The 27,797-nt window shown below is 37.7% G+C and overlaps 3 protein-coding genes across 3 annotated transcripts; all 3 read right to left on the bottom strand.

The window, feature by feature from the left end:
* Window positions 1–1,410: 1,410 nt before the first annotated feature.
* On the bottom strand, window positions 1,411–7,505 carry MONOS_8236 (uncharacterized protein; the record flags this gene model as incomplete). Its single annotated transcript, XM_067878628.1, has 2 exons — window positions 1,411–1,477; window positions 1,534–7,505. 2 exons carry the CDS (start codon window positions 7,503–7,505, stop codon window positions 1,411–1,413), a joined length of 6,039 nt encoding a protein of 2,012 aa, XP_067719521.1.
* A 2,221-nt stretch (window positions 7,506–9,726) lies between these two features.
* Window positions 9,727–17,149, bottom strand: MONOS_8235 (uncharacterized protein; the record flags this gene model as incomplete). Its single annotated transcript, XM_067878627.1, has 3 exons — window positions 9,727–16,245; window positions 16,341–16,433; window positions 16,942–17,149. 3 exons carry the CDS (start codon window positions 17,147–17,149, stop codon window positions 9,908–9,910), a joined length of 6,639 nt encoding a protein of 2,212 aa, XP_067719520.1. The 3' UTR covers window positions 9,727–9,907.
* A 1,192-nt stretch (window positions 17,150–18,341) lies between these two features.
* MONOS_8234 (putative general negative regulator of transcription subunit 4) lies at window positions 18,342–27,255 on the bottom strand (the record flags this gene model as incomplete). Its single annotated transcript, XM_067878626.1, has 4 exons — window positions 18,342–26,411; window positions 26,575–26,759; window positions 26,825–26,972; window positions 27,038–27,255. 4 exons carry the CDS (start codon window positions 27,253–27,255, stop codon window positions 18,644–18,646), a joined length of 8,319 nt encoding a protein of 2,772 aa, XP_067719519.1. The 3' UTR covers window positions 18,342–18,643.
* Window positions 27,256–27,797: the final 542 nt, after the last annotated feature.

Here is a 27,797-nt window from a genome sequence, read left to right as displayed (position 1 = left end):
CATTTTCAAAAAAGCAATTTTGCTTTCACTTTCATTTCGAATGAGATCTTAATTCTGAAAAAAAAACTTTTATTGTTTTTTCTTAGCAAACGTTCTTTTTTTTTTATAACAATTTTTCAAGATTATTCTGTTAAATTGACTTTTAAATGTGATCTTTATTTAAGCTTTCAAATTTAAAAAATTTTGTTTTTTGAGAGCCATTTAGTCTAGTGGTATGATTGGGTGAAAGTTGGTTCACATCCAACAAAACAGATGTTTTGTTTCCAGGTCGAGGGTTCGATTCCTTCAATGACTCTCTTTTTGTAACTCAAATCAAAAACTTTTTTGTGAAATTGATTAAGGTGCGAAAAAAAATTTGATCATTTGAAGAAAATCAAAAGCATCACATTTAAATAAAAGATTGAAATAGAAAATAAAAACATTTTTTTAAAAAAAAATTTCACACTTAATTATAAATTTTCATAACAGTTTTCACTTTAGAATCCATTGATTCCTCATAAATAAAAAAATGGGAGTGAACCACTTAAGAACGGTTTGGTAAAAGAACAAGTAAAAGAACTTGTGAATAAATATCTTCTGATTGCTTCTTCTTTTCTTCTTTTTAGCATTGTAATTAAAAAGCGTTTATTTTCGTTTTTAAATGAAATTTGAAAAAATAACCTCAAAATTCATTTAAAGAAGACTTATTCGCTGAATAGAAGATTTTCTTTTTCTTTTAAGTATGAAGAGCAAGGAGAAATCGAACGGCGTGGAGGTTCGGAGCGATGAGGCGAAATTAAACTGTTTATTGTTGGATGTTTTGTTAGACAATTGCTTGAAGTTGAAGTTGGAGTATTTTCACTTGAAAAGCTATTTTTTTCTCGATTTCGAATAATCGCTCGTTCGCTGGAAAGAAGCCGACTATGTTCATGTGAAGTTGTTCCTAGTGATGAATGCTTTTGATCTAAAGGCGATGATTTGAAAGAAAAACTGATTGAATGACCCGCTTCTGGATACTGTTGATTGCGACTCTTATCAATAGAATGCAACCCAAAAGCAGTGTTCTCTGATTCCTTGCTTCCAGAATAAGTCAACAACGGTAGAGGAGGTTGAGTTAATGGCTGTTGTGGAGGAGGAGTTTGCGTAAGATGTAATTCGGATGAGAAAAGTTGAGGCTTTTTTGATTCGCTTGCGTAAGCGAATTCATGTCCCAAAGCAGATGATGGTTTTTGTTTGCTTCCATAAGCCATCTGATTGCTATTTGATTGTTGTGATGTTTGTTGCGGTGAAAAAGGAAGAGATGTGTTGGACGTTTTTTGTTTAATGCTAAATTGGCTTTCATCCATTCTTCTTTTTTTCTCGTTTTGTGAATAAAATCCAAACACTTTGATTTTATGCCTTTCATTTGATTCTCTTTTGTCAAATGTCTCTTCATGCTGTTGTATTTGTTTCGTTGCGCTTTTGAAAACATTCATGATGAAACTCTGCTTCCAACTCCCTTTATTTTGCATTTTCGTTGGATTAAATAAAAATAATATTTGCTCTTGGGCAAACGGAGCAATCCATCCCGATTCAGCTGTTTTGATGTCAAAAACTGGTTTTATTTCAGTTTGACGAGGTTGCTCATCACAAACTTTTTGAATATTCACTTTTGACGTTTCATTCGAATATAAAGAAGAGGATTGCGCCACTTCATCATTCCTTTGTTGAGCTTTTTCACCTTCATTTATCGAAACGGCATCTCCGTTTGCTGTGATTCTCCAAAATAATGGTTCTTTTGTTTGATTTTCGAACCACAAAGATTTTTCCAATGTTGACTTTGCTGGAGTAACTTCAAATATTATGTGCTTTTTTGATAAGTTCAACAATTGTTGCTTTTTTGAGGTGCCCAAATAATTATCTTTTAGCGGAGTCGAAGAAAACTGTAGTGAAGGCTCCTCACAAGTTTGGGTAAATGTGGATGAGGAAAGTGGAGAGCATAAAGAAAAAGAAAACGATGATGCGCTCGTTGGACGGCGAGACGGAATCACCGTTCGAGGCAATTTGTGGGACTTGTGGCTTTTCGAGCTTTGATGAGGAGATGAAGGAGAATCCATTTGTTTGTTTCTTGCTGGATCAGAAAACGAGGACGAAGGCCTCGAAGAAGAAGGTGAATGAGACGACCTTCTTGTTTTTTCAGTGGCTTCACGCGCAACTGCGTCAGGTTCTGTTTTCCCATCAGAGATTGGAGAACTAAACTGGGAATCCGTTGCAGGATGTGATGCAATTGGCATTGGCTGCTGACGAGGAGGTGAATAAAGAAGCTCTGATCGCTGGCCTTTTGATGAAGTTGGAGATGATCCTGCTGAAGGGGAACGTATTGAATGCAACAAAACTGGAGACGAACTTCTGTTAAGCAGCGGAGATGAACGAAAAGAGACTGACTCATTTTTAGCATACGATGGGGTAAATGATTCACATGAAGAGGTATTTTTCTTCTTTGAATGTGTATTGAGTAAACGTCCCAAAATGGAGCGCGGAGAATTTGACTCTGGTTGTGTATTTGAATGAACTTGAGAATGAGAGTGGGAATGAGAAGTTTGGTGCATATCATTTGACGAATCAGCAATCTTTCCGTGTGGTTTTGCAGTATTTGAATGAGGCAAAGAAGAAGAAGAAGATTTGAGAAATGCAGTTTGGTTGGCCAGTGAGTGTATTTTTTCTGGATCGAGGACAACTTTTACGCTTTGTTTTCCAGGAGAATGATGAATGTGGGGATTGCATGAAGATCTTTTGCTGTGAGATAACGATGAATGGGATGTTTTTGAAATGTTTGAGTGTTCATCAAGCATGCCTTGTCCCTTGTTGAAGCTCTCCATCCGTTTGCTTTCAATTGAAGGACTTTTTGATTTTGAATCAAGTTGTTTCGTCGAAGTTCCTCGTCTTTGCGAGCGTGAACGAGTTTTATTGATTGAAGAAATCGAGCTTGGGCTGTGGCGGCGGTGATGCCTGTGGTGGTGGTAATGACGATGAGAATGAGAGCGAGGAAGTGTTATAACAATCGGCGGTATATCTTGAGGTGTTATTGGATTGGTTGTTATTTGTGTTGGAGTTGTTGTTGGAACCAATGGCGTTGTGGCAATCGAGACAGTTGCATTTGGAAAGATTTGAGAATTAGTTGAAGTTGGGGTAGCATTCTGATTCACTGTGCCAGACATTTGTAGCAAAGAATTCTGAGGTAAAGAAATTGATTGAGAAATGGGCCGATAATTTTGTGGACTCAAATCATCAGTTTGCGTTTGAATGTGAGACTTTTGAACTGTGACCTTTGGCTCAATTGATGAAGCAGATGATGTTTTTGCTATTGATTTGCTCAAATGTTGATGATTGCGGTGAGAATGGTGACTTCGATGACGAGGAAGTTCTTTGTGTTTCAAATGCTTTCTTTCAAAATCTTTTGTTGAAAAAATCTGATCAATATAGCTTTCCATTTGATGTGGTGCAGATTCGTGCTTTTTGTGTGCAAATTTCCTTTTGGCCGAATCAGAAAACACACGTCGTCGATTATCTTTTGTTCGAGCTTCAGAGTTAGAATGAAAGCTTGATTGTCGATAAGAAGAAGGAGAATCGTATTCAAGAACAGTTGATCGAGGAGGCGGTGAAAAAGATGTTGATTTGTTTCTTTGAGTCTCAGCGAAAGAGTCTGTTGATCTTTTGAATTCCTCTATCAGTTTGATAAGTTTGTCTCTCATTCTTTCCATCTCTTTCTTTTCATATTTCCTGTCTGGTGATATCTTTCTCTCTGAAGCAAAAGAGTCGTGTCTTTCAGTCTTTTTATTCTTGCTTCTTTTTTCAATTGCATCTAATGCTTTTTTCATCTTCATAACCTCCTTTAAAATTTTCTCTTCAACAAAATCTTGTCGGGTGTTATCTTTGTCAGACGATGAATTCGGCTTTGGCAAATTTGAATCACACTTTTTCATAAAAGAAACAGTATTAGGGGAACAAGAAGATGATCCTGATTGCAAATGCTTTCCAATTTCCTCATTTTGATTTTCACGAGCAAATGCATCTTGATGATAAGAATCCATGTGTATTTTTGGATTTGTTAATCTTTCAGAATCTCTAATTGGAGAAGTTTGTGAAGAAACGCTAAAAGTTACATTATTTCGTCCGCAATCGCTTCCTTCTGCATCTGTCCGAGAGATTTTATCTTTTCTTTCAGGTTTGCCAAACTCAATAGAAGTTCCTTTATGGTCTTCATTTGCATCTTCAATAGGAATTGTAGTACTTATCATTTCACTCTTTTTGGATTTGTTTTGATAATCTCTTTCTTTTTGATTCGAAAACAATTTATTTCTGGCAGAAGCCAAAGAAGAGCGTGCCACTGGAGGTTGTCTTGCTGGGGAAAGAGGGTTGCGAGACTTTCCAGAAGTAGAAAGATTATTTGAATACGATGGCATTCGCATTGCGGAAGAAGGGGAAGATGAAGATAACGTTGAAGACGAAGAAGGAAGGAAAGGAAAAGACACGCCAGAAGTTATAAATGACTGCGTAGGTGAAGGGGGCAAAGAAATGGATGGAAGAGATGGCATTGTGGAAGTGAATGTGTTTGTTTTAGTTTCGCTATTCGAGCTGATGAAAGAGGGAGTCTGAAAAATTGTTGTTGAAGGTTGATGGCGAGGAGGAGATTGAGAATGGCGAGGCAAAGGTAAAATACTCTGTCCAGTTGATGGATTGTGATGGAGACTATATTGATGCAAAGCTGGAACAGTTGAAGATGTTGCATCTGAAGGATATGTTTCAAATGAAGTGGGGAGAGTTGCCGCAAACGCAGTGGAAGTTGAATGAAGCGATTGAGAAGATCCAACAGTTATAAGCTTGTGAGGAGGTGGAGGTGGAGGGGGCAACGAGTTTGAAAAGTTACATGAAATAGGAGGAGATGGTGATGGAATATGAAATAACGGTTCACTGTCACTCACTTTTCCTGCATCAAGGTGAGGGTTGACTGAAAACATACTTGGAAATTCATTTACTGGAAATGACATTTCGGTGGATATCCCGCCATTTTGTGAAGGACTTACTGTTCTTGGGAATTTATAAGAATTCTCTGAATTTTTTGAAGAAGAAACCGAAATTGTATTTGAAATGAATGGTGTCTGTAAATGGAATGATGGTAACGAAGATGGTGGTACAATTGATGGTAATGGAGAGGATGCTGATGCGCGCGAAGATGATGCTGTATGCTGATGTAATAAAAGTTCATTGTCATCTTCTTCAATTTGCTTGGAATCTTTTTCATTTTGTTTTCCAGCAACGTGGTCTGTAACTGATTTTTCCCGTTTTTCATTGGATTTACCTTTTTCTTTTTCATCTAAATCGTCAGTTTCGCATTTTGCTTCAATTTTTCTATCTGGTTTTGAAAGTGTAAGTCTTAGTAAATCAGTTAGCATTGAGTGCAGATCTGAAAGCGTTGGAGTTTCTCTATTTGTTTTTTTATTCTTCTTTGAGTGGTCTTGTTCTGAATCGATATAATCTTTCTCTTCTTGTTTTTCTTCTTCTGATGAATTTTCATTTTTGCTTTCATGACTTTCTGATTCTTCTTTAACATCATCGAATTCACTTAACAATTCTTTCTGTGGAGAATCATCTTTTGAATAATTTTCTTTTTCTGTCTGCGCTAAATGATTATGGATTTTTTCATCAGATTCAAAGTGCTGATGTATTGGCGTGTCTAACGAGTGTGATGTATCATATTCTTTTTCATCAACTTGCTTTTGTTTAATCTGAAAGTTTTCTGCATCAGGAGAAACAAAAGTTTTATCTTTTCTTCTTTTTTCAGATCCTTCTTTTCCAAAATGTTGTTCAAAAGGCAAAATATCTTCGTTATCATGGGAACCCTTGCTGCTCGAAATCTCCGTTCCTGCTTCATTTGTTGTATTTTCCAATAAATTTGGCTCTTCTCCTTCAATCTGAATCGATAAATCTTCTTGTTGTTCCACATCAGCCAGCTGACTCGGATCAAACGCCGCCGAAAAACGGAATTTGCAGATAATCCTTTCATTAAAATTATCTTTGTGTTGTTCTCTTCTTTCATTATTTTTCTGCTTGTCTGTTTGTTGATTCGCTCCATCAGAATCCATGATAGGTGAAGCAACTTTTGCAGTGTTGACTGCATTAATGTTTATATGTCCTTCTACATGACATACAGCACTGCACTCGCTCAAATTGAGAGGTATTATTTCCAAGGGAAGCTCGGGAAAAATTGCACGCATGGCTGTTGTTATGCACATGTGTGAATGCAAGGCAGAGAGAAACAACGAAGAAGAAGGAGAAGAGAGCGTCATCGTGATAGATGCAGAATCAGCAGGCTCTAGAGAAAGAGAACTTGGAACAACGGTTGATAAGCTTGTCTGAAAAGTGTTGTTTCTATGAAATGGGGACATTTGCCGAAATGATGTGTTGCTTGCTCCAAGTTCTCGATGGAATGGTGTTGGCTGAGAAGTTGTTGAAAATGAAGTTGAAATGGAAGAAAAATTTGTGGATGAGCCAAAAGAACTCGATAAACGAGATAATGTGCTCGATTTGAAATGTTGTTTGAATAAAGATGGATAAAAGATTTGTTGAATGTAAGATGGGATTATTTGTATTTCTGATTCGTGATTGAACAATGGAATTGTTTGACAATATTCAGAAATACAGTTTTCTTTTTGCGATGTGCCCTTGTCTATTGTTTCATTGAATAAATTATTACTGCCTTGAGACATCAGACGTGAGTTGGGGTCTTCATCATTTTTATCAGTCCTGTCATCAGGAATCAATGATGAAGAAATAGGCGTAATAGCTGTAACGGATGATGTGCATTCGATAGATGCAGATAGTTTGTACTCAGAATTGTTCATCACAGGTATCAGCTGTTGAATTGCAACATATTTGCTTGACGCTTGAGTATTCGAAGGAATTGTATCTTTTTTATTTGAATGCTGTGAAGTTGTTATCGTTTCAGAATTGCGAAAAGGAATACACTGATCAGACAGTTGTGCAGCTTTATTTGCCATCTGTTGTTCAGTTGTTGGATTATTTGCATGTTCTGGAGATGAAAATGATATAGAAGGCTCAAAAAATGTGTTATTTGTTGCTTGAAGCGACGTCTGTGTTTCGTTTGCCCCTAAAAAGTCGTGAATGCCAATGGACTCTGCTGAAAATGGAGTTGACGATGGATCTTGTGACTGTTTGAGAAATGACTTTGAAGGAGAACGTTCATTTGTTTTGCAAGAGTTTGAAAGAGGAGTAAATGGTGTGCTTTGGAGAATTGAAGAAGGGATCACACTAAAATCCAAAAGTTGTGAAACACAAGATGGGGCACTTATATTGTCGCTTCCAACAATTCCAGTTAATGGTATAAGTTGATAAATTACTCCTTCATCCTTTTTAAAATCATCATATGAAATATTTTTCTTGAAATTGTCAATTTCTTTCGAAGAGCACGATAAAAGATTCACGCTAATTAATGATGTCAAGAGCATCGGAAAATGAGAAACAGGCATTTGTGAAAATGCGCTTGGATGAAATAAAATATCTAATTGCATGCATGAAGAAGGAGGCAAAAGAAATATGTGTTTTGAAGCATCCAATGAACAGGATTTTGTGAAGTCTGTATCCTTTTTGCCAAATATAAAAGATGCGCAATATGAAGGAACACGTATAGAAAAGGGATTGCCGCTTCCTTTGAAAGTGTAATTTGCTGGAAAGCCTTCATGTGAACAATTTTCATTTTCAAATTGAAGATCTTCTTCATGATCGCCTTTCAAATTGTCATTTTCGTCTTCAAAAGAAAAAGACATGCTTGGTAGCCCTTCTAAAATACAATCGCCTTGATGTTTTTTCACCTTTAGCAAAGCATTTTTCACAACGCAATTAGAAATATTGCTGCCTAAATCCATTATTGATTGTTGTTCTTCTAATTCGTTCGTGGACAATAAAGTAGGATATTGACTTCGATGTTCCCTCCGTTTACAAAATATAGCAAATGGAGAATCGTTGAGTATTGCTGAAATATTTTTTAATTGTTCAGAATCATTAATCTTTGCTCCTTCCATTTCAACTTTAATAAAGCAGCGGCTTGATTTTGATGAATTCATAAAAATTAGTGAAATGAATGAATCAGAAGAGCAGGTAGAAAAAGGCATGTGTAATAAAAATGGAGATAATGTTATCGGTCCTATATCATTTGTCTCATCTTTTATGTTTTCAGAACTTTTCTCAATATGTGGCATGCAATGAAATGAGTCGATAGGAACACCATTTTTCAAAAAAATACATAAAGGATAGACTTCAGACATGAAAAATAAAAACTTTCAAATTTTAAAAGAAAATTTATGGTTTTTAGTAATCAAATCTCTCTTTTTCAAAACAAAAAAAAAAATTTATATTTACAAAATTTTTGATCATATATTGAAAAAGAACATGTTTTCAACATATACGATTTATTTAAGAACTGCCGTAACGACGGAATTTAAAGTTAACTCATTGTCAAACAAAATATTATTTATTTGTTTCGAATTGATTTTGAATTTTGAACAATCAAACATTTTGGAATATTTTTCATGAAAACGAAGGATTAATAATTTTTTGTTGATTATTATTTTTATCTTTTTGGTTCCATTGTTTAAGGATCGAATTTTTTTCTATATTTGTTTCACAATTTCTATATGTCTGCGTGTTTTTCAAATTTCTTCTTCTTCATTTAAATTAAAATCAAATAAAAATGAAAACTCAACTTTTATTTCACTTTTAGTTATGAATTGATTCAGTATTATGAAATTCCCATACTTCATTGAGTGAGATTTTATAAACGACTTCCTTGGAAGCAGAGGACATGTAACAAAAATAATTACCATTGTTCTGGAAAGATTTTTCTTCGTTGAAAAAACTTCAGTTATGTGCATTATTATATACTTGCACTGCTTTTTACGCACACGTTCAGACAAATATTATCCAATATACTGTTACCACGGATTAGACCTGAAATTATAAGATTATTATTTGGTTAGAAACATCGTTAAGGCGATTATTGTGGAGAAAAAAAGTGAAGAAAAAAATCATCTGAATATTGGACAATTTTTTTAAAGCTTGGAAGCAGGATCATGCCATCATGCACAACGTTAAATTTTCTTCATTTACTTTGCTTGGAAAAATGGATTTTGAACGAAATGAACAAGGATTCCATGAAGTTGGAGAAGATACGATTCTTCCGTGTTGGCTCACTTTTCCATGTGAGCGTTGGAGAATCAGAGGATCAAAACAAATACAGATTGCAAATGATGCTGCATACATAAATATAAGCTGCTGCTGTAATTTTTATTGGACGGGAAAAGAGCAGATTTAGACGTGAGCAAAACTCATGATTTGCAGAGCAAGCGTTAACTTTGATTTCCTGGTGCATTTACAGGGTTTATGACAAGAACCATATGAAAAACGGAGAGGCACCTGAAAGGGATTTGTCAAAAACTTGCTGTTTTGATGGGAAAGGCAGGAGATAATTGAAAGGATTGTGCTGCTTATTTGGAAAACGCATTCATTTATCTTTGTCAAAGCATTTCATTCTCTGACAGCTTTCTCCATATCACCAAAAATTTAGATGAATGCATGTGAATGCTCACATCCGAACGCCAAAAAGTAATCGGAAAAATATGCGTTTTGTAAATCAATCAATTTTTTTTCTCATTACAAGATTTTTCTTGCAATCATCAAATTGAAAAGCAAGGATATATGCGGAGTTCTATCGTTGAGAACAGCTGAGATTCTGAGATGAAAATGAACAGAAAATGAGTGAAAGCGACAAGTAATACACGAAAAATCAACGACAATCAAGAAAATGGAAGCATAACTCATGCTAAATGATGGAATACACTTTCAAATGAAATGAATTAGGCACAAAAGAGAGACTTCACATTTCTGTTTGAATGCTTATGATTTCCGAATCGATGAGCGTATCACTTCCATCGGTATCGTCTGTGGCATTTTCAAATCCAATTGCATCTGTTACTGTGAGGATCGCAGCGTCAGGCAGAAAATGAGTAATAAAGTCTTTTTTGAGCTGAAAAAGAGAAGGGCGAGCAGACAGAGATTGCGACAAGCAATGCTTCGCAAGGCTATAGAAAGCAGAACATTGGACAACCTCCAATTTTGGCCTTTCGCCTTTCGTAATTTTATCTCCAGCTATTCCAGCTTCATACTCGCCAAATGGGATCTCCAGCGTCACACACTCCCACAACATCATCCCAATCGAAAACACAACCGATTCCTTCGTCGCCCCCATCTTCTTGTTCATCAGTAGTTCTGGTGCCTTCCACCTCAAACACTCATTCCTGTTATCCTCTTCATCTTCAAATGCTGATGAGGGCAGAGAATCTCTTTCATCATCATCCTCACTGGTTGATGTCACAACTGTTGATGAAGATATTGAGGATGAGTCTGAATCTGAAGAAGAGCAGTCAGAGTGGAGGGCAATGCAGATCACCATATGCTCTGAGAACAGCACAATGAGCGGACTCAGATTCGTCAGCGACTGAAGTGGATTGTTCATTTCATCAAACGAGTGAAGAGCAAGATTCGCAACCCAAAATAGAATTTGGGCAGCTGTCATCTCCCTCTCCTGCAGAGTGCCAATCGCCATTTCCTTTGTCTTATTCCTTCCATGCAGCAGCATGAACAGTGAATCTCTCAGATCCACAATCAGCTTCTCATGAGGAGATGAACAGGCCATCGCATCCACAAGATTCGACATTGATGAGGTGGTTGGGCATAGATCCTCTCCACGAACAAATGTTGAATCTGAATCAGTTGTTGAAGTGGTTGAGGTGGATGAGATGGATGGTGATGGAGTCTGCTTTCTAATTTCCTCTTCTTCAACCTTTTCCAGCATCCATTCTGGAATCTTATCTGAATCTCTTCCTAGGATATATTCTGTTGATCCGCTCTCACTCAACAAATGCTCTGATGACTCTGAATGTTCCATCGTCTTGTCATACACCCTCTTCTTGATCCTTTCTTCATTCTTCTTTTCAGCTTCTCTCTCCGCTCTCCTCCACTGCTCCTCCGGTGACATCTCCATCGTCACCATCTCAAATGCTTTTGGATCCTTCTTCACTGAATCATTCACTATCTCCCTCAGATCTTTATTCTCAATCTTTGCTCTTCTCCATCTGACAGCCAAAACAATAATGACTACAAGCAGTATTATACAAACAATGCATGCAATAATCACAATAATAGGCCATATCGATTTCCCCTCTTTTCTTCCTTCAACAATCCTTTCATCTCCATTTCCTTTGGGTTCACTTCTGTTCTTCAGTATCTGTGGTGAAGTGGAAGCCAATGACTTTCCAAACAAAATCATCACTGACACCTCTGTTTCATCTGAAGCCAATGAAATATTCTCTGATGGAACTCTTCCAATCACTTCCGTTTCTGATACAAAACTGTCTTCCTCAAAACGATATGTCTCAACCAGCTCCACATCCCCTGTTTTATACACAAGTCTGAACGACAAGTCACACGGCACAAAAAGAGATCCCTTGAATTGGATAAAAATCTTGCTTCCACTTTCATTCACAGAAACCTCTTCCAGTCTGGGAATGAAGAAAGGCGATGGTCTTTCTCCTGCTATTCCTTCAAGTGTGCATCCATCATTCAGAATCCAAAGTGAAGAATTGTCTTTCACCCCATCTCCGCCTTTCAAGCTCGAAATGGTCAGTGAGGCAGAATCTGAACAGATGATGTTTCGACGAAGAGAAGGATATTTTTCGATGAATGGATTGTTATTTGCCAACATTCCCATCTCAATAACAGCCTTTCCCCCTTTTATCGATATTCCACCTTTCGATGAATTCTCAATTTTAATTTCATTCACCTGCAAATTGGAGCTTTCAGAATGCACGAGAGATCCATTCCATTCACATATTTCTTCAAAAGCATTTGCAATCTCAATCTCACTTTCTTTTGTTAACTTTCCAATAAATCGATTCAAATCCATCGAAAAATTCGTCGCATCATTCACCTTCAACATGCTCCCTTTATCCGATAACGAAATGCAATTTGAGCAGGAACCATTTGTGAACGAAATGCACGCAGAGGTTGAAGAAACTGAAAGAACAGAAGCTCCTTCTGAATTCCTTGAGCAGTTGTCGAATGACGAGCTTCCAACAGAAATTGTTCCTGAAGATGAACTGCCAATTGCAAGGATGCAACCATCTGACAGCTTCACTCCATCCGCAGATACTCCATTAATGGACATTATTCCACAACTGCCAATCTCAAACACATCTGCTGTTGATTCAATCTCTTCCAGTTTCACATTCGTCAACGAAATCTCATCTCCACTCAACAGAAATGAAGGCTTCTTGAATGAAAGGAGTGACACTGAGCAGTTGTCAACATGAAGAATTCCACTTTCAATGCTCAGCAACGATGAGTTGAGAACAACAGGTTGAATGCTGTTTGACTCACCAACGGATGAAAAATCAACAAATGAAAGGGAAAGTTGGCCACTTGTTTCATGAACAACAGAACTGCCTGAAAATGAAAACGACTGGCCAAAGTCCAATTTCACACTCTCAATCCGAACTTTCCCTGATGTTGTGATAACACCTCCTGCATCGCCAGAAATGGTTGAGTTCAAATGCACCAAAGCAGCTGGAGGAGATTCCAGAGGATGGACAACAACATCGTGAATGCTGCATTTCCCTCTCATCGCTGTTTCCTTTGATATCAACAGCTGCGAGTACGACGACGGGATGATGTGCTTCACTCCCACGTTCAATGACTCACACGGCCCATGCAATTCTCCACAGGAATTGAAATCAGAGTGATTCTCTGCACAAGCCGACACAAATATCGTCTCGCTCTGGTATTTCACAACCCTCAGCAGCAGATCCTCTTCCCCCTCAAACGAGTCCGATGTGCATCCCCATATCGCCAGCTCCTTCACAAAAGGTGCTCTGAAATCCAGCAAGAACTGCTCATCAACTATCTGTGTTTCAATCAAGTGGCATCGAACATACACATCTCTCCCTCTCAATGCAGTGTTGTCTTTGAAGGTGAGATTCGACAGCACAAAATTCAGAGGATGCTCAGCCACTGAGCAACACTCCAGAAACAGCCACCCACCTCTTCCTGTGGTTGAACAGAAACACTCAGAAATCGTGCAAAACGAGCAGTCGAAGCTTCCTCCCTCATTCAACATGCAAAACATCCCTCCTCCCTTTCCACACCTCGTTCCACCACACTTCTTCATCGTTGTGTTTCGAATCACCATTTTCAATGGCTCATCATCATTGGCATTTCGAATGATGGGAATATCATCTGTTGTGTTCTGAGTGACTTCTTCGAATGAACTCCATTCAATGAGAACATCTTGTTCATCTTCATTGTTTTTTCTTCTTGAACTCTTTGCAATGCACAACCCGCTTGCCCTATCCAGCTCAACATTCTTCATCGTAATGTTTTTGATTCTCAAAATCGTTGTTGATAACACAGAAACAACATCATGTGAAAAGCCGAGTGATTGCATTGTCACAAGTTCCAACACCACTGTCCCTCCTTCTGCTTTGATCAGCCCATAATTCATAATCTCTTCCACATCATTTTCTTCATTTTTTGTGAATGAGCAGTCTTTCACAGTCAACAATCCCTCGCTTGATTCAACATGCATCAAATAATTCACTCCACTTGTGAAGGATGAAGGAATCACAAACTTGATCAATTCAGAATTGGTAATTCCACAAATCTTCATTGCTGCTTCTTCTGATCCTTCAAGCGATGAAACACACTCCAGTGAGCACACATTGTTATCTTCCGATTTTATCGTCACCCCACCGAGATTGACACTCTTTTGAAGAATTCCTTTTCCATTGATCTTGATAGTCCTTTCGTTTCCTTCAGGCAATCTTGTTAATGAATGGTCTATTGACAGGCAAGGATAATCCGAAAGTCCACAAATGCACACATCTTTTCCATCACCCCCAACAACGATCTCTGACCCAAATGTTCGCCAGAAATACACCAGCGGGATGGCATTTGCCCTATCACTTCCATCAAAGCCGCTCAATGAATCCAACGAAATATCAGCCAGATGCTCAGACACAAATGGGAGCGAGTCATTTGTGATGCTCTTTGTCAAGTTGGATGATTCAACAAACAGATTATTTCCATATCTCGCAGCATTTGGCTTGTCTGTATCAAAAACAGGAGATGAAATCACAAACGAAGAATCGCCATCAATCAACATCAGCGCCATTCCTCCGCCAAACCCACTTTTCCCTTCTTCTCCAGCTGGTGCTGTGCATCCTGTGAATGTGCATGAAATAATATTCATTTGAATGTTTCCTTTCATCTGCACATCGATAGCCCCTCCTCTGCTTCCATCAGCCAGCACAGAACATCCATCAAAAACACACTCTTCAATATTTATTAGTGTGTTCGTATTTTCATTATGGCTGTTGTCAATGCTCACACACCCTCCACTTCCAGCTGCTCTTTCGATTTCTGTGAAAGTGCAGTTAGCCATGTTCAACCACAGAGCGCTCATTAACTCTGCATTTGTTCCACTTCCAGACAACGAGATCAATGGAGTTGTACTCAAGGTGATTGACGAAGCAGAGAAGAAATCAATAACCAACGAACCAGAATCAACAGATAAGAACAGGCATGCTAATTCTGATGAAGGATCTTGAAGAGAAATAGAACAATGAAACAGAGTCAGTTGTGAAGAAGATGAAATGAAAGTCTGGTGAAGAGGAAGAGAAGATGGAAGAGAGAAGATAAGTGCTGAAAATTCTGTTTCAACACTTGCTGAAATCATCGATGAATTGGATGTTGAACTTGAATCAGAAACTGTCCAACCACTCTGATCATCATTTCCTCTGATTTCATGTTTCTGTCCAGCAAATGCCAATTCATCACTCATCAATATCATTCCATTCACAACAATTTTCTTTTCTCCTGTTAATCGTGCGAGTGAGTGTTTCATTGTCAAACAAGGGAACTGGATGATTCCACAATGTGAGTGATCGGATGCTTCATCATTGCTCACATATACTTCTTCTGGTGTGGGAAGGAGGTAAATGCACAGAGGGATGGCCACACTGTTGTTTCCGTTGTCATATCCTCTAACCTTGTCAACAGAATCCAATGAGGCTGTGACACATGTGATTTTTTGTGACTTTGCAGACACTTCCAGATTGTGTGAAATGACAAAGATATCATTCCCCCATTTAGCTGTGTTTGTTCCAAAAGATGAGGATATCAGGAAATTGGGATTTTCATTCAATAGCCGAAGAAGGATTCCTCCCCCAAATCCATATGTTGCTGAACAAAAGCACCCATCAAAAGATCCACCTTTCACTTTCACTTCATTTCCATTCCCAACACACAGCATCATCGATCCCCCATCAGTCGATGTTCTGCTTCCACATCTTTCAAATACACTTGAATTCAAATCAATGTTTGCCTTATCGTTGGAAAACGAAATCACAGCTGCTCCATTCCTTGTTCTCTCAATCCCATCAAAGGTGCATTCTGATAGTGTTAATGAAACTTCATTTGCCAAAGAAAGCGAAATCAGCGAAGCAGTCGAGGATGTCTTTGCCCAGTTCACATTTTCCATTTGAAATATTCCTCCCTGAACATTTATCAGCTCTGTGGTGAATGCTGTTTCTGAAGTTTGCTCACTTCCGGTTGATATATTCAGTCTGCTAACATGCATCTTTCCAGTTCCAGTGATCTCAAATATCCTTGACCCACGGTTATTCGGATGAACAAAGTCATGCACAAGAGTCAGATCCCTCGCTGTGAATGTTCCAGTCGAGACAGCAAAAAGAGACAACCCAGCTGGTTCCAATTCTGTTTGAACTGTTGTGCTCAAACCACTTTGACCATAAATCGTGATGGCGCTGAAACCACAATCCACGCCTTTGGTTTCTGTTATCGTTCCTGTGAGTATCTCAATATCTGTTATAATATTAGTGATTAGCTGAGAAAGGCAATGGCTGATAGTGCTGCATGGGTGGCCTTTATCGAGTCCACATGCAAATGTATCTATGGCATTTTGTTCTGTCTGCACCGATGAGACAAATCTGATTTGTCCAAAATCGTTTCGAAGCCATTCACTTCGATCAACAGTTTTTGTATAATCTGTGCTGACTCTGTTTCCTGTTTGCCTTGAAGAGAAACATGTGGAATCTATGTTGTTTGTTGTTGATTCAGGAAGAGCAATATCGTTTCCGCCTTGTTCACAAGAATTATTGTGGAAAAAACAGAAGAAAAACAAAATTCCGTTGTTATTTTCAGTTATCAGTTGACAAACTGCACCTCCTCCACACATGGAATAGCAATTGCAGAACAGGCTATTTGAAATGACAACTTGATCAGCACAGTCCCAATGAATAATTGCTCCTCCAGCACTATCGGTTCCACTACATCGGCAATTATTAAAAAAGGAATTAATAATGCATTTATTCTGTCTTTGAGTTTTTGTTAGCCGTATATCAATTGCCCCTCCGTCATCACCCGAAGAGCAGTTGCTAAAAGAACAATCATCAATAATTGGCTGGACATAAATGCTTTCAATTAATATCCCTCCACCTTCGAAATCTGAATTTATTGCGGCACATGTGCATTGGATGAATGTTGTGTGAAGGACAATGCATTCAGCAATTTTGAAAGAATATATTGCTCCACCTTTTATCAAAGAATTGCATCTTTCAAAAGAAGAATTTTCAATTGTGAGAGTTGCATTATTGTTGTCATGCACAAAAAGTGCACCCCCTTGTTCGGCTGTGCAATCAGTCCATTCACATAATGAAAATGTTTGACTTTCTGTTGTGTTCATTTGCTCTTTTTTCTGAAGGGCATTTGTTTCTCTTTTTCCGTTGCTTATTGTAGTGTTTACACAGACAAATTTCTCTGAAGAAAGCGATCCACTTGAGATACCTCCTTCAAATGCATTCACACACAAATAAATGAGGCTGTTCTCCATTGAACAGAAATTGCATGAATGCTCCATTCGATAATCATTGTTCTTGTCAGATTTCACAGACATGTTCCTGAAGGCACAGTTGGAAATCTCTTCACTTTTGCTTTTTCCGGACAGCAGGAAATAGTTCGATGATGAAATAGCAAGATCTTTCATGATCGAATTTCTCAAAACAATAGAATTTGAATCATCAGATGAAAATATGAGACTGGAAGGATTCAGATTCTTTTGGGGGATCAAAGTCATGTTCGTGAGATAGATTGACCCACTTTGCATTTGAAACAAAGATGCATATTTTTGCTGAGTGATACTCTCATTAAAACAGAGATGAGATTTCTTGCTGATTATTGCAAATGGTTTTGATGAAGAAAGAAGCATTGATGATTTCAGTCCAATTGAACAATTCGCCATTATGAGAACAGTTTTTATTGATGTTAACAACGATGGAAAGTGTTCTTTTGCTATTGAAAAGTCTTTTGAAAAATTAGTGGTCTTATGTGCTTCAAAAGATAAAGGATTGCTATTTTTATTCATGTCAAGATCGCAAAGATGATTTCCAAGAAATTGCCTTCTTGAACAAATTCTTTGTATTTCAAAAGGTTGTGTCCAGGAAAATTCACATGTTACTTTTGATATGAGAATGAGGGAAAAACAATGAAAGAATATGAGACTGTTCATCTGATGTTTTTTTATTTTATTTTTAATTTGGGACTGAGTATTTTGCTTTAAAAAAATTTTTCCACTTAACTTTTTCGAATCTTTTTCGAGATTCAATATTTTTTCTATATTATATTGTGTTATAATATTAGACTTATTATTTCACGAAAGTTGAAAATGCTTGGAACTAATCTCTGGTTTTTTCAAAAAAGCAAAAAAATTTACTCACATTCATCAATGGTTATCAGTTTATTAATTAAAGTTTGTATAAGATACGTTTATAATTATTATTAAAGAGAAAAAGTTCCAAAGTATTCTGTATCTGTTGCATCTCGATTTGAACACTATGATTTTCATTTTACAGAAAAAATATTCAAAGATTCATCTTCATCTCTGTTCTTTATAATGCCGTTTTTCTTCATCAAAAATCATTTGTCAATCAGCCATGAGTGATTTCTGTTTCATCATCGTGTTGATCGCTAATTAAGACTAAATGAAAGGTGATTCTTTGTTGATACTCAATCGTATTAGCAAAGTTGCAGGATTTCGAAATCCATTTTTTGAAAATTTGGCCTAAGTGTTTTTATAAATAATAATCTTTGTTTTTAAAAAAACGTATTTTAAAAAAAATCTTTATTTTTTTATCATCATAAATATTCTATCTAATATCAAATGTTTAAAAAAAGTAATAGGAGCAATAACATCTATATTTAAAGATAAGCTTTCAAAATTGTTTTATCAAAAATGTAAAAAAGATAACTTTACGAAAAATAGTTAAAAATATGCTTGTCATGAATAAGAATCACTTTGATTACAAAATTTCATTTGAATGCTAATCACGAAACATCGATATTTCTGTCACATGGAATTATTTTGAAATTGCAAATAACTCATTCATCTTCAAAAAATATAATCTGTCATTCTCTAATAAATACTGTTAAAGTGTAATAAAACAATCAAATTGTGTGTTTGTACTTTTTATCCTTCCTCTTTTCATATGTTCTCCTCCATTCCTCCTTTCTCTCTAAACTTCATCCCATCAAACCCTCTCTCCAGCAGCATCTTCCCAAGCTCCTCATTTCCAAGCTGATTCGACCCCAAAAGCCCCAAACTGTTTAACAGAAAAGGAGCAATCCTCGAATCAATCCTCTCTTTCTCATCTGCTCCTATTCTTTCATCGCTATTCCTCTTCTTATCACCCGACAGCCACGACTTATCCTTATGTGTGTTGGTTGCACTTCCTTTCCCCTTTTCGCTGTTTTCCTGGTCTCTTTCTTTCTCCTCTTTCTTCAGCAGAATCTGCTTCGGTAGTCTGTTTTCTTTGAATTTCGACTCTTTCTCCTTCTTTTCTTCAATCGTCTTCTGCTTCAGCAAGCGCTTCTGCTGTCTTTTGCTCGTTGTTTGTTTGGGAGCAGGTTCGCGCAGAACAGACAAAATTGAAGAAGGAGAAGGAGGAGAGGCAAGAGAAGATGCAGAAGAAGCAGAAGATGAGGATGATGAAGACGATTGCATGGACGACAAAGCAGAAGGGTTGAGAGCAGAGCCTGAGAATGCATTGCTTGAGAACAGCTGCTTCATCTGCTGCGAGAGCGCTTCTGAGTCATATGATAGAGGAAACGACTTCTTGGAGTGATGGCCTAATATACTGTCATCGTCTTTTTCATCATCATCTTCTTCATCACCATCATCGTTATCGCCGTCTTCTTCTTCGTCATCTTCTTCTTCTTTCTTTGCTCTGTCAGACTTCTTTTTAATGTCTGATTTTTTTGCAGATTGGCTTTTTCCGGTTTTCTGAGTTGTTTTTCCGCTAGCTGTTGAAGCATCTTTCCCACGAAGGTTCAATTTTGAGTCTTTTGTGCCTGAAGACGAAGGAAACTTTCTGATGGCTTCGATCAAGTCGTCATAAAGCAGTGAATTATTAAACGATAATTCTGGTTTTTTCAGACTGTTTTCAGTTCTTTTCGTATCTGCATACTTTAAATTATCCATTTCTGTTCCAATTTTTGAACCAAATGTTCCTTTTTTTCCTTCTTTCCCGCTTCCCGCTCCATCCACACTTGCCATCTTCCCTTCGCTTTTGCTATCTCCTGACTCTTCCTCCATCTTTGCTTTCCCTCTTTCAGCACTGTTCATAGTAGCATACGCACTTCCAGACAGCTTCAGCGACTGGGACAATGAAGGTGCAGATGTTGTTGTGTTGGCAGATTGCTCAGATGTTTTGTGCATCATTCCAGAAGTTGAACTCATCAGCGACGATTTCAGAGGAAATCCTTCGATTTCTCCGATGCTCTCCACACTTTCTTCTCCTTTTTCTCCGTCTTTTCCTTCCTTTTTCGACTTCTTCTGTATCAGTCCCATGCTCTTCTCAATCTCCCTCAGCCTCTTCTTGTCTTCCTGTTTCTTCTTCTTCTCATTCTGCTCAATGCTCTTTTGCTTCGCTTTGCGATCTGGTTTTTTAGATGCTGCTGCTTCTTTCTTTTTCTTTCCCTTCCCATGTTCGTTTTGCTTGCTTTCATTTTCACTTCCTTTCTTCTCTTCTGTCGTTGTATCATTCTCTTTCTGAGTCTTTTCATCTTTCTCTTTCTCCTTTTCCTTCTCTGCTTCCTTCTCATTCACTTTTTCTTCTTTCATTTCTTCAACCTCTTCATCTTTATGATCAATTTCTTTCTTTTTTCCCGCTTCTTCCTTCTTTTTTTCAGTCTCCTTTTCTTTCTCTTCAATTATCTTCTCATTCTTTTTCTCTTCTCCCTCTTTTTTTTCCATTTTCCCGTTCGACTTAACTGGATTAATTTGTGTTTGTTTTTGTTGGGTGATCAAAGATGGCTTCAAAGAACGAGAAGAAACTGATAATTTGCTTATGAGTGGAGCAGGAGTCTCAAGCAATGAGGCTGAGGAAGTGTTCAATGAAGATGGGGCATTCACACTGCTGTAGGAAAAAGTAGAAAGAGAAGAAGAGGAGGATGAAGGAATAGAAGCAGAAACAGAAGAAGATGAGGAGGAGGAGGAAGAAGTTGTTGAAGGTGCAGGTGCAACAATCACAGCTTTAATTGGCGTTGTTTTTGAAGCAAGTGAGGAATTTAACTCCAAAAGAGGTTTCGTTGAATTTGTGGGAGTTAATAAAATTGAAGGAGAAGAAGAAGGAGAAGGAGAAATTGAAGAAATAGAAGAAGAAGAATTCATGTCAGAATGATAAGACATTTCAGTTGATTTCATCTGTTTTCCTTGTTGTGATTGCATATTTCTTTGATTCTGCTGTCGTGCATTCTGTTTCTGCATCTTCATCTGCTGTTGCTGTGGTTGTTGTTGCTGCATTTGATGCTGTTGAATCGATGTCTGTTTGTTCTGAGGCTCAATTTGTGGCTGTGTTTGTGTTTGTGTTAGTGATTGCGTTTGTGCTTTGAGAAGAGACGAAAGCTGTTGAGAAGGAGGAGGTGATGGCAAGATACCTGCACCCCACGAAGCGCCTCTGGATGAATATGAAGACTTGGATGGTTGTGGCTGTACTTTTGGCTTTGGCTCTGGTTGTGTTTGTGGTTGAGGATGTGGTTGTTCTTTCATTTGTGGCTGTTTCTGTTGCAATTGCTTTTGTAATTGTTGCTGTGTTTGTGGTTGTGGTTGTATCTGAGATGGAATCTGTGTCTGAATTTGAGTCTGGTTTTGTAATATTCCTTTCTTCTGATGTTTCGTCTGTGTCTTCATTTGTGGTTGATGTGTCAATTGTGCAGAGGGTAAAAGAGGCTGAGAAAGAGATATGGACGAAGGAGTGTTTGAAGAAAGAGGAGCAGATGTTGTGGATGTTGTTGCTGGTGAATAAACAGAATTTGAAGAAGAAGAAGGATAAGCAGACAAAGCAGATGTCTTTGATGTAATCTGTTGACTTTGTTGTGATGGATATTTCACATTGCTTCTTTGATTCATCTGGCTGTGTGAATAAGAGTTGGATGAGTTGGAAGGAAGAAGAGGAGAAGTTGATTGAGCAGGAGAAGAGCCAAATGGAGTGGCTGTGTCTGTTGGAAGAAGAGAAGAGGAGGAGGAAGAAGAAGAAGATTTGAAAGATTGTTTATTTGTGTAAGAGGAGGAAGAAGAAGTTACAGTTGAAGTTAATGGTGCTGGTGAAGAAGCAGGTGAAGATGATATGGATGGTTTGTAGAGGCAATCTTGTTTGTTCAATTGGATAGGAGGTGTTGAAAGTAGAGAGTTAGATGGCTTTGAAGTTGTGGTGATTGCTGGCTTTGGTGAAGGAGATGTTGCTGTGGTTGAAGAAGTTGTTATTTGAGATGAAGAAGGAGAAGATGATGATGACAATGATGATGGAGAAGGAGAAGGAGAATGAGAGAATGAAGAATAAGAGGATGATGCAAACACAGTTGTAGTAGGAGTTTGTTTTGTATTCAAATCTTTTCTGCTTTCTGTTTCAATGTTTTGACTAGCAATTTGTTGAGAATTGTCTTTCTCCGCGTTCGATGAATAAAACATTATGCTATTCTTTTTGTTCTTCTTCCTCTTCTTTTTTACTTCAGTAGCATTTGTTGCATAACCAACTGATGTTTTGTTAGAAGGCTGTTGATTGTTTATCTGTTCTTCCTCTTTCATTTGTGAATTTTGTGAATCTTCAATTGCTGGTTGCTTTGAAGAAAGAGAGGTATCTAATGAAGAAGAAGCAGCAACAGAAGAGGAAGAGGAGGAAGAAGAATATGAATTTATTGTTTGTCTTCCTCCTCTTTGAGACATCGCTTTTCGAGAAGAAGAAGATTGCTGAGGAATATTAACAGCAGCAGTAGCAGCAGTAACATTCTTTCTTGCTTCAACAGATGGCTGAGTTGAACGTTCAGTCAATTTTCTCATTGAAATCTCCTTGTTTTCTGTAGATGATGAGGAACCAAATGATGTTTGTCCTTCATAAACATTCTGTTCAGACAATGGAGCAGCAGTTTCAATGGAAGTTGCATTAACAGCCTCAGAGTTCAAACTTTGTGGCAATCCTGTTTGAGATTGTGGTTGAACTGTTGCAGCAGAAGCAGAAGAAGGAGCAATAGAAGAAGCAGCCATTTGAGTTGTCAAGTTATCTGTATTTGTTGTTGTTGTTCCTGCAGCTGCTGTTGTTGTCTGCTGAGGAATGATAAATGGCTGATGGAGAACCAGAGGCAGAGTTTGCAGCACTTCCATCACTTGTGTCTGTATATCCTGTGGAGTTGTAGGTGGCTGTGTTATGTTTGTTGGAAGGGTATTCAATTGCTGATGCTGTTGTGGTTGGTGTTGCAATGCTTGTGAATACATTGGATTTGTAGCATAGCTTGTGTTTCCTGAAGAACTTGTCACCGGAAGAGAAGAAAGCGTCTGAGGTTGAGTTGAATCAGAAGAAGCAGAAGCAGAAGATGAAGCAGATGTTGTTGTTGTCTGAGAAAGAGGAAGAGGAAGAGGAGAAGGAGAAGGCTGTGCTGACGGTGCAACAAGGCATTGCAAGAGTGCCTGTACCAGCAGCTGTGTCTGTGCAGATGGATCAACAGAAGGCAAAGTTTGTTGAGGAAACTGGATTTGAGGCTGTTGTTGCTGTGGTTGTAATTGTGGTTGTTGTATCTGTGGTTGCATTTGAGACTGAAGCTGGGGTTGTGTTTGTTGTTGCTGCTGCTGTTGAGGAAGAGAGAGTAAAGGAGGCATGAGAAGAGGAAGTGTTGGGAGAACAGGAGATGGTTGAGGAAGTATCTGTTGTTGTTGCTGCTGCTGTTGTTGGAGAAAGGCTATCTGTTGTATCATCTGTAGCTGCTGTAATTGTTGCAGTTGTTGAATCTGTTGTATTTGTTGTGCTTGTAAATACTGTTGCTGTTGCTGTTGCTGTTGTTGATATTGTTGTTGTTGTTGTTGTTGTTGAATCTGCTGTTGCTGCTGCTGCTGTTGTTGTTGTTCAAAAGGAGTGTATGAATGCACTGCTTCAGACTTGTACTGATATGATGATGGTGCAGCAGCATATCCATTGGATGCTGTTGTTTGTTGAGCTCCAGCTGATTGAAGAAGAGAAGGAATAGACAACTGAATCAGGGGAGGTTGCTGCAGCAATGGTGGATTTTGCATCTGATTTGGTTGTGATGGCTGTTTATAAGAAAATTGGTCATGTTGTTGTTGTTTGTTGGTTATTTCATTGCTTTGTTGCTGAGGCAGTTGCTGTTGTTGTTTTTGTTGAGTATTTTGTTGATTCCATTGGCTTGTCTTATTCTGATCACTCATAGCAGACTGTGCATATGATGAAGAATAGCTGTATGGATTCTGATTAGCAGCAGCAGAAGCATTAGTTGAATATGATGCAGCTGCATCTTTCTTCCATTGAGACTGTTTTGTCACTTGTGTTTGTGCAGTAAATGTTTGCCCAGCATTTTGAGTTGAATTTTGAACAGTTTCCATTCTGTTCGAGAAATGTGTCTGATTATTTGACTGATTCTGCTTCTTGTTCGTCTTGGCTTTCTCAAATGCCCAATCATTATGACTTCCACTTTCTGCTTTACTTGTGCTTTTTCCTTTGAATTCGTCAAGTGAATCTTCTTCTGAGTCCAAGTCAGCATAAAACCCACGCTGTGCCTCTTCTTTTTCTTCTCTCTTGTTTTTGGCTGATGAAGATGAATTGTAAGAAAATGTTGTATTATCAGTGGAAACTGACTGTTGCATTTGATTCTGTTCTTTTGCTTCTCTTTCTTTCTGATCTTTCTTTTCTCCTTCAATTTTCAGCTTCTCCCTCTCACCTTCATCCTTCTCTTTATTCTCATTGACTTCCTTTTCCTTCTCCTTTTCCTTCTCTTCTATTTCCTCCTCCTCTTCACACGCAGACTCATTATCTGGTGTCTCCCCCCAGTCATCATACTCATCAAACTCAATGTCTGCCCACGACGTATTCGCCCAGTCGATGTCTCTGAACGACTTCCTCTTCGACGGCTTCATCGATGATGATGAAGTTGACTTCTTTGATGGATCATTCGAAGATCTTACCACTTTCGCCCATGATTGACCTTCACTCACAACTTCCTGCGTAAAAACTTCGCTTTTCTTATCAGATGCATCAGAAGAGTAAACAGAGCTTTGCCGTACGGTTTGAGATGGGAATGATATATTTGTGGATTTATCGTTGTATTGTTTGGAATAAGTTGTGCTACAGTCAGCAGTTGCACCTGAATTAAAGGCATTTGAGGCAAATCCTTCAGCTTGTTTCTTCCTCTGCCAGTTCGATCCATTCTGCTGAACACGAGACGTGGTATTATTGTAATCTGTTGATGTGCTTGTTGAATTAACTGCTTGAGAAGACTTCCAGTTTGGTTCATTCTTAACTGCTTTCTGATTTGGTATATAAACAGAAGATGAAAAAATAGAAGCAGAAGGTGCTGATGTCTTTGCTTCTGATGAAGAGGCTGATGAAAAAGTTGTTGGTTGCGTTGTTGATGTTGTTGAAGATGCTGATGATGATGCAGATGCTGAAGAGGAAGAGGAAGAAGAGGAAGAAGAAGAACTTGAAGGTGTCCAAACAAAGTTTTGAGCGTTTGCTTTCTCTTTCTTTCGTTTAGAAGGTTGAGAATTGCTCTTTTCATTCTGTTTCTCATTCGTTTTTTCATTCACTTTTTCATTCGACTGGTTTGTAGATGCATTTTGTTTTGTTGAGTCATTTGAAGAATAACTAACAGAAGTATTTGAATTTGCACTCTGTTGTTTAATATTCGATTGCACAGTAGAATTAGCTGGTTGAATAGGCTGTGGGGAATATGAAGGGAAAAGGCTGGAATATGAATAATTCGGTTTCTGTGCTCTTTCTGAAGATGCAGATGGAGTGAATGTTTGATTGGATTGATAGGAAAGTTGTGGATTAGGTTTGTATACAGACTGATTGGTAGATTGCTTGTTGGATGAAGAATATGCAGAAGGTGATGGAGAGTGCAGATGAGGAGAGGGGAGTGTGTTTGGTTGAGAAGCAGAAGCAGAAGCAGAAGGAGAAAGAGAGGAAGACAAAGAAGATGGTGATGGAGATTGTGAATGAGAGTGAAGTGGAAGTGCGATGGGAATAGTTGAAGTTGGAGGGTTAGATAGAAGAGAAGATGTGTTGACAGGCAAAGGAGAATGTGAAGAAGGAGATGAAGAAGTGGAAGAAGAAGAAGAAGGGCCAGGTGATTGTGAATGTCTCGTGGAAGCAGTAGCAGATGTACGAGGAGACGCTAAACTGGCTGGAATGCTGGCAGTTCCCTGAAAATGTGTGGGAAACGACTTAATCAGAGAATCACCCACGGGAAAGGGTGCAGGCTGGTGCGTGGACGAAGATGATCTGTGCATCAGATGAAGAGCAGTTCCCAAGCCACCAGTAGCTGAATCAGAGGCGGATGAGCGAGTCTTTGAGGATGATGACTTTGAAGAGGAAGATGAAGAAGCATCCAGATCGTCGTCGTGCAAATCCTGAAGAGTGTAGAAAAGTGACTGTGCTGTATGCACTTCTTCTTCCACTTTTTCAAGCTTCTTTTCTTTCTTCTTCCTCATTTTAATAATATCCTTAAGCGTGTCTTGTATCACCTCCCTCAAATCGTTCGTGTCAAGCCATCTTCCACTTTCTCTATCTCTGTCTTTTCTCTTTTCTCCGTCTCGCGTGCTGTTTTCCTTCTTCCTCTCTTTCTCTTGGATCTTCTTCTCCAAAATCTCTCCTTCAAGATCTCTTTTGTGGATGAACGAGCAGTTTGGGCGCTTACATTTTAATCCCTTCAACACTTGCGGACAATAACGATTAGTACCAAACATAGCGCTGTTCAAACAATAAATTTTTGAATTTTGAAATGGAACGATCCAATGAATATATCATCATGATTGAAATAATTATCAGAAATAAAATGATTTTGTCATAAAGAAAAATGATTAATTAAAAAATGAAAAGTAAAATTCACTTATAAACAGTTTTCCCCACATACTCAAGTACAATACTTCCATATGTCTTTCCATCAATTGCTGCAATTGCAGCTTCTGCTTCTGATTCTTTTCTATATCCAATATATACTACACTTGTTCCTCTATATTGAGGATGAGAAACATTATTGTTAACATCAACAGTTATCACTTTACCAAATTGGCCAAAAAACAAGCGATTCCTTAAAATCTATTCAAAAAAAAAGTTGATGGGAAAAAATATTGTAAAAAGACAATGATCAAGAGTTAGAAAACCTCTTCATTGCAAATGGATGAAGGCAATCCTGCTACATAAACCAAATTTCTTTGTAAGACATGAACTCCAATTAAATCGGCCGTGATCGGAAGATTGGATTCAGAAAGTTCACGAGATCTAATTTTTTCTTTTTTTTCATCATTGCTCCTTGTGAAAAGAAATTTTCGGTTTGCAAAAATTATCAAACAAAACAATTTTTAATTTTTTCATACTTATGTTTTCCAGCATAACGAATGTTACTTTCAATGTAAGTCTTTCGGCATCCTGGGCATGCGTTTTGATATTGTGCAACTATTTTGTTGTAACAAAACAAGCACAATTGAAAGCCACAAGGACATGGGAAAAATGCTAAATCACTCCGATCCATCTTCCCCATGCAGATCGGACATAGTACTTCTTTAGAAGTACTTGCAGCACCTCTTCCATTCATTTTATATTTTATAAATGATTAATATGTTCTTATTACGAAATAATTCTTGAAAATGTATTTTGAGATGAAAGTGCTTAAGTAATGGTATGTTTGATCATACTTCGGTTAGTTACCTTTTCATTGATTTGTCCATGAAGAAATTGCTATTTTGAAATTTTTTAAATTCTTCAATATTAACATCTGGGAAATGAATAAAGCACTTTTGCAACACTTTCAAAAAAATCAGAAGTGATAAAACTTTTAAATTTTTAAAAAAAAAATTAACAAAATATGTTTGTAGAAAAAACGATTTAATATCAAAATAATTTTACATTGAAATCGGTATATATTGAAGCCATTCTGTCTTTATTATGATGATTCAATTATTTGTGAATTGATAATTGTGTTCTATTTTTGTGATAAATGAAATTTTTTTCAAAAAGGAAATATTTTAGTGAATGTTAAAATATTTACCAAATTTTTTCAATAAATTGTGTTATTTAAGTTGAAACCAAGCAGGCAATAATAAACTGAAAAACAATTGAGAACGTTTTAGCGATGAT

This window comes from Monocercomonoides exilis (assembly GCF_001643675.1).
Source record: "Monocercomonoides exilis strain PA203 chromosome Unknown scaffold61-464226, whole genome shotgun sequence".
NCBI lineage: Eukaryota > Preaxostyla > Oxymonadida > Polymastigidae > Monocercomonoides > Monocercomonoides exilis.
This window is presented reverse-complemented; position numbering and strand designations above follow the sequence as displayed.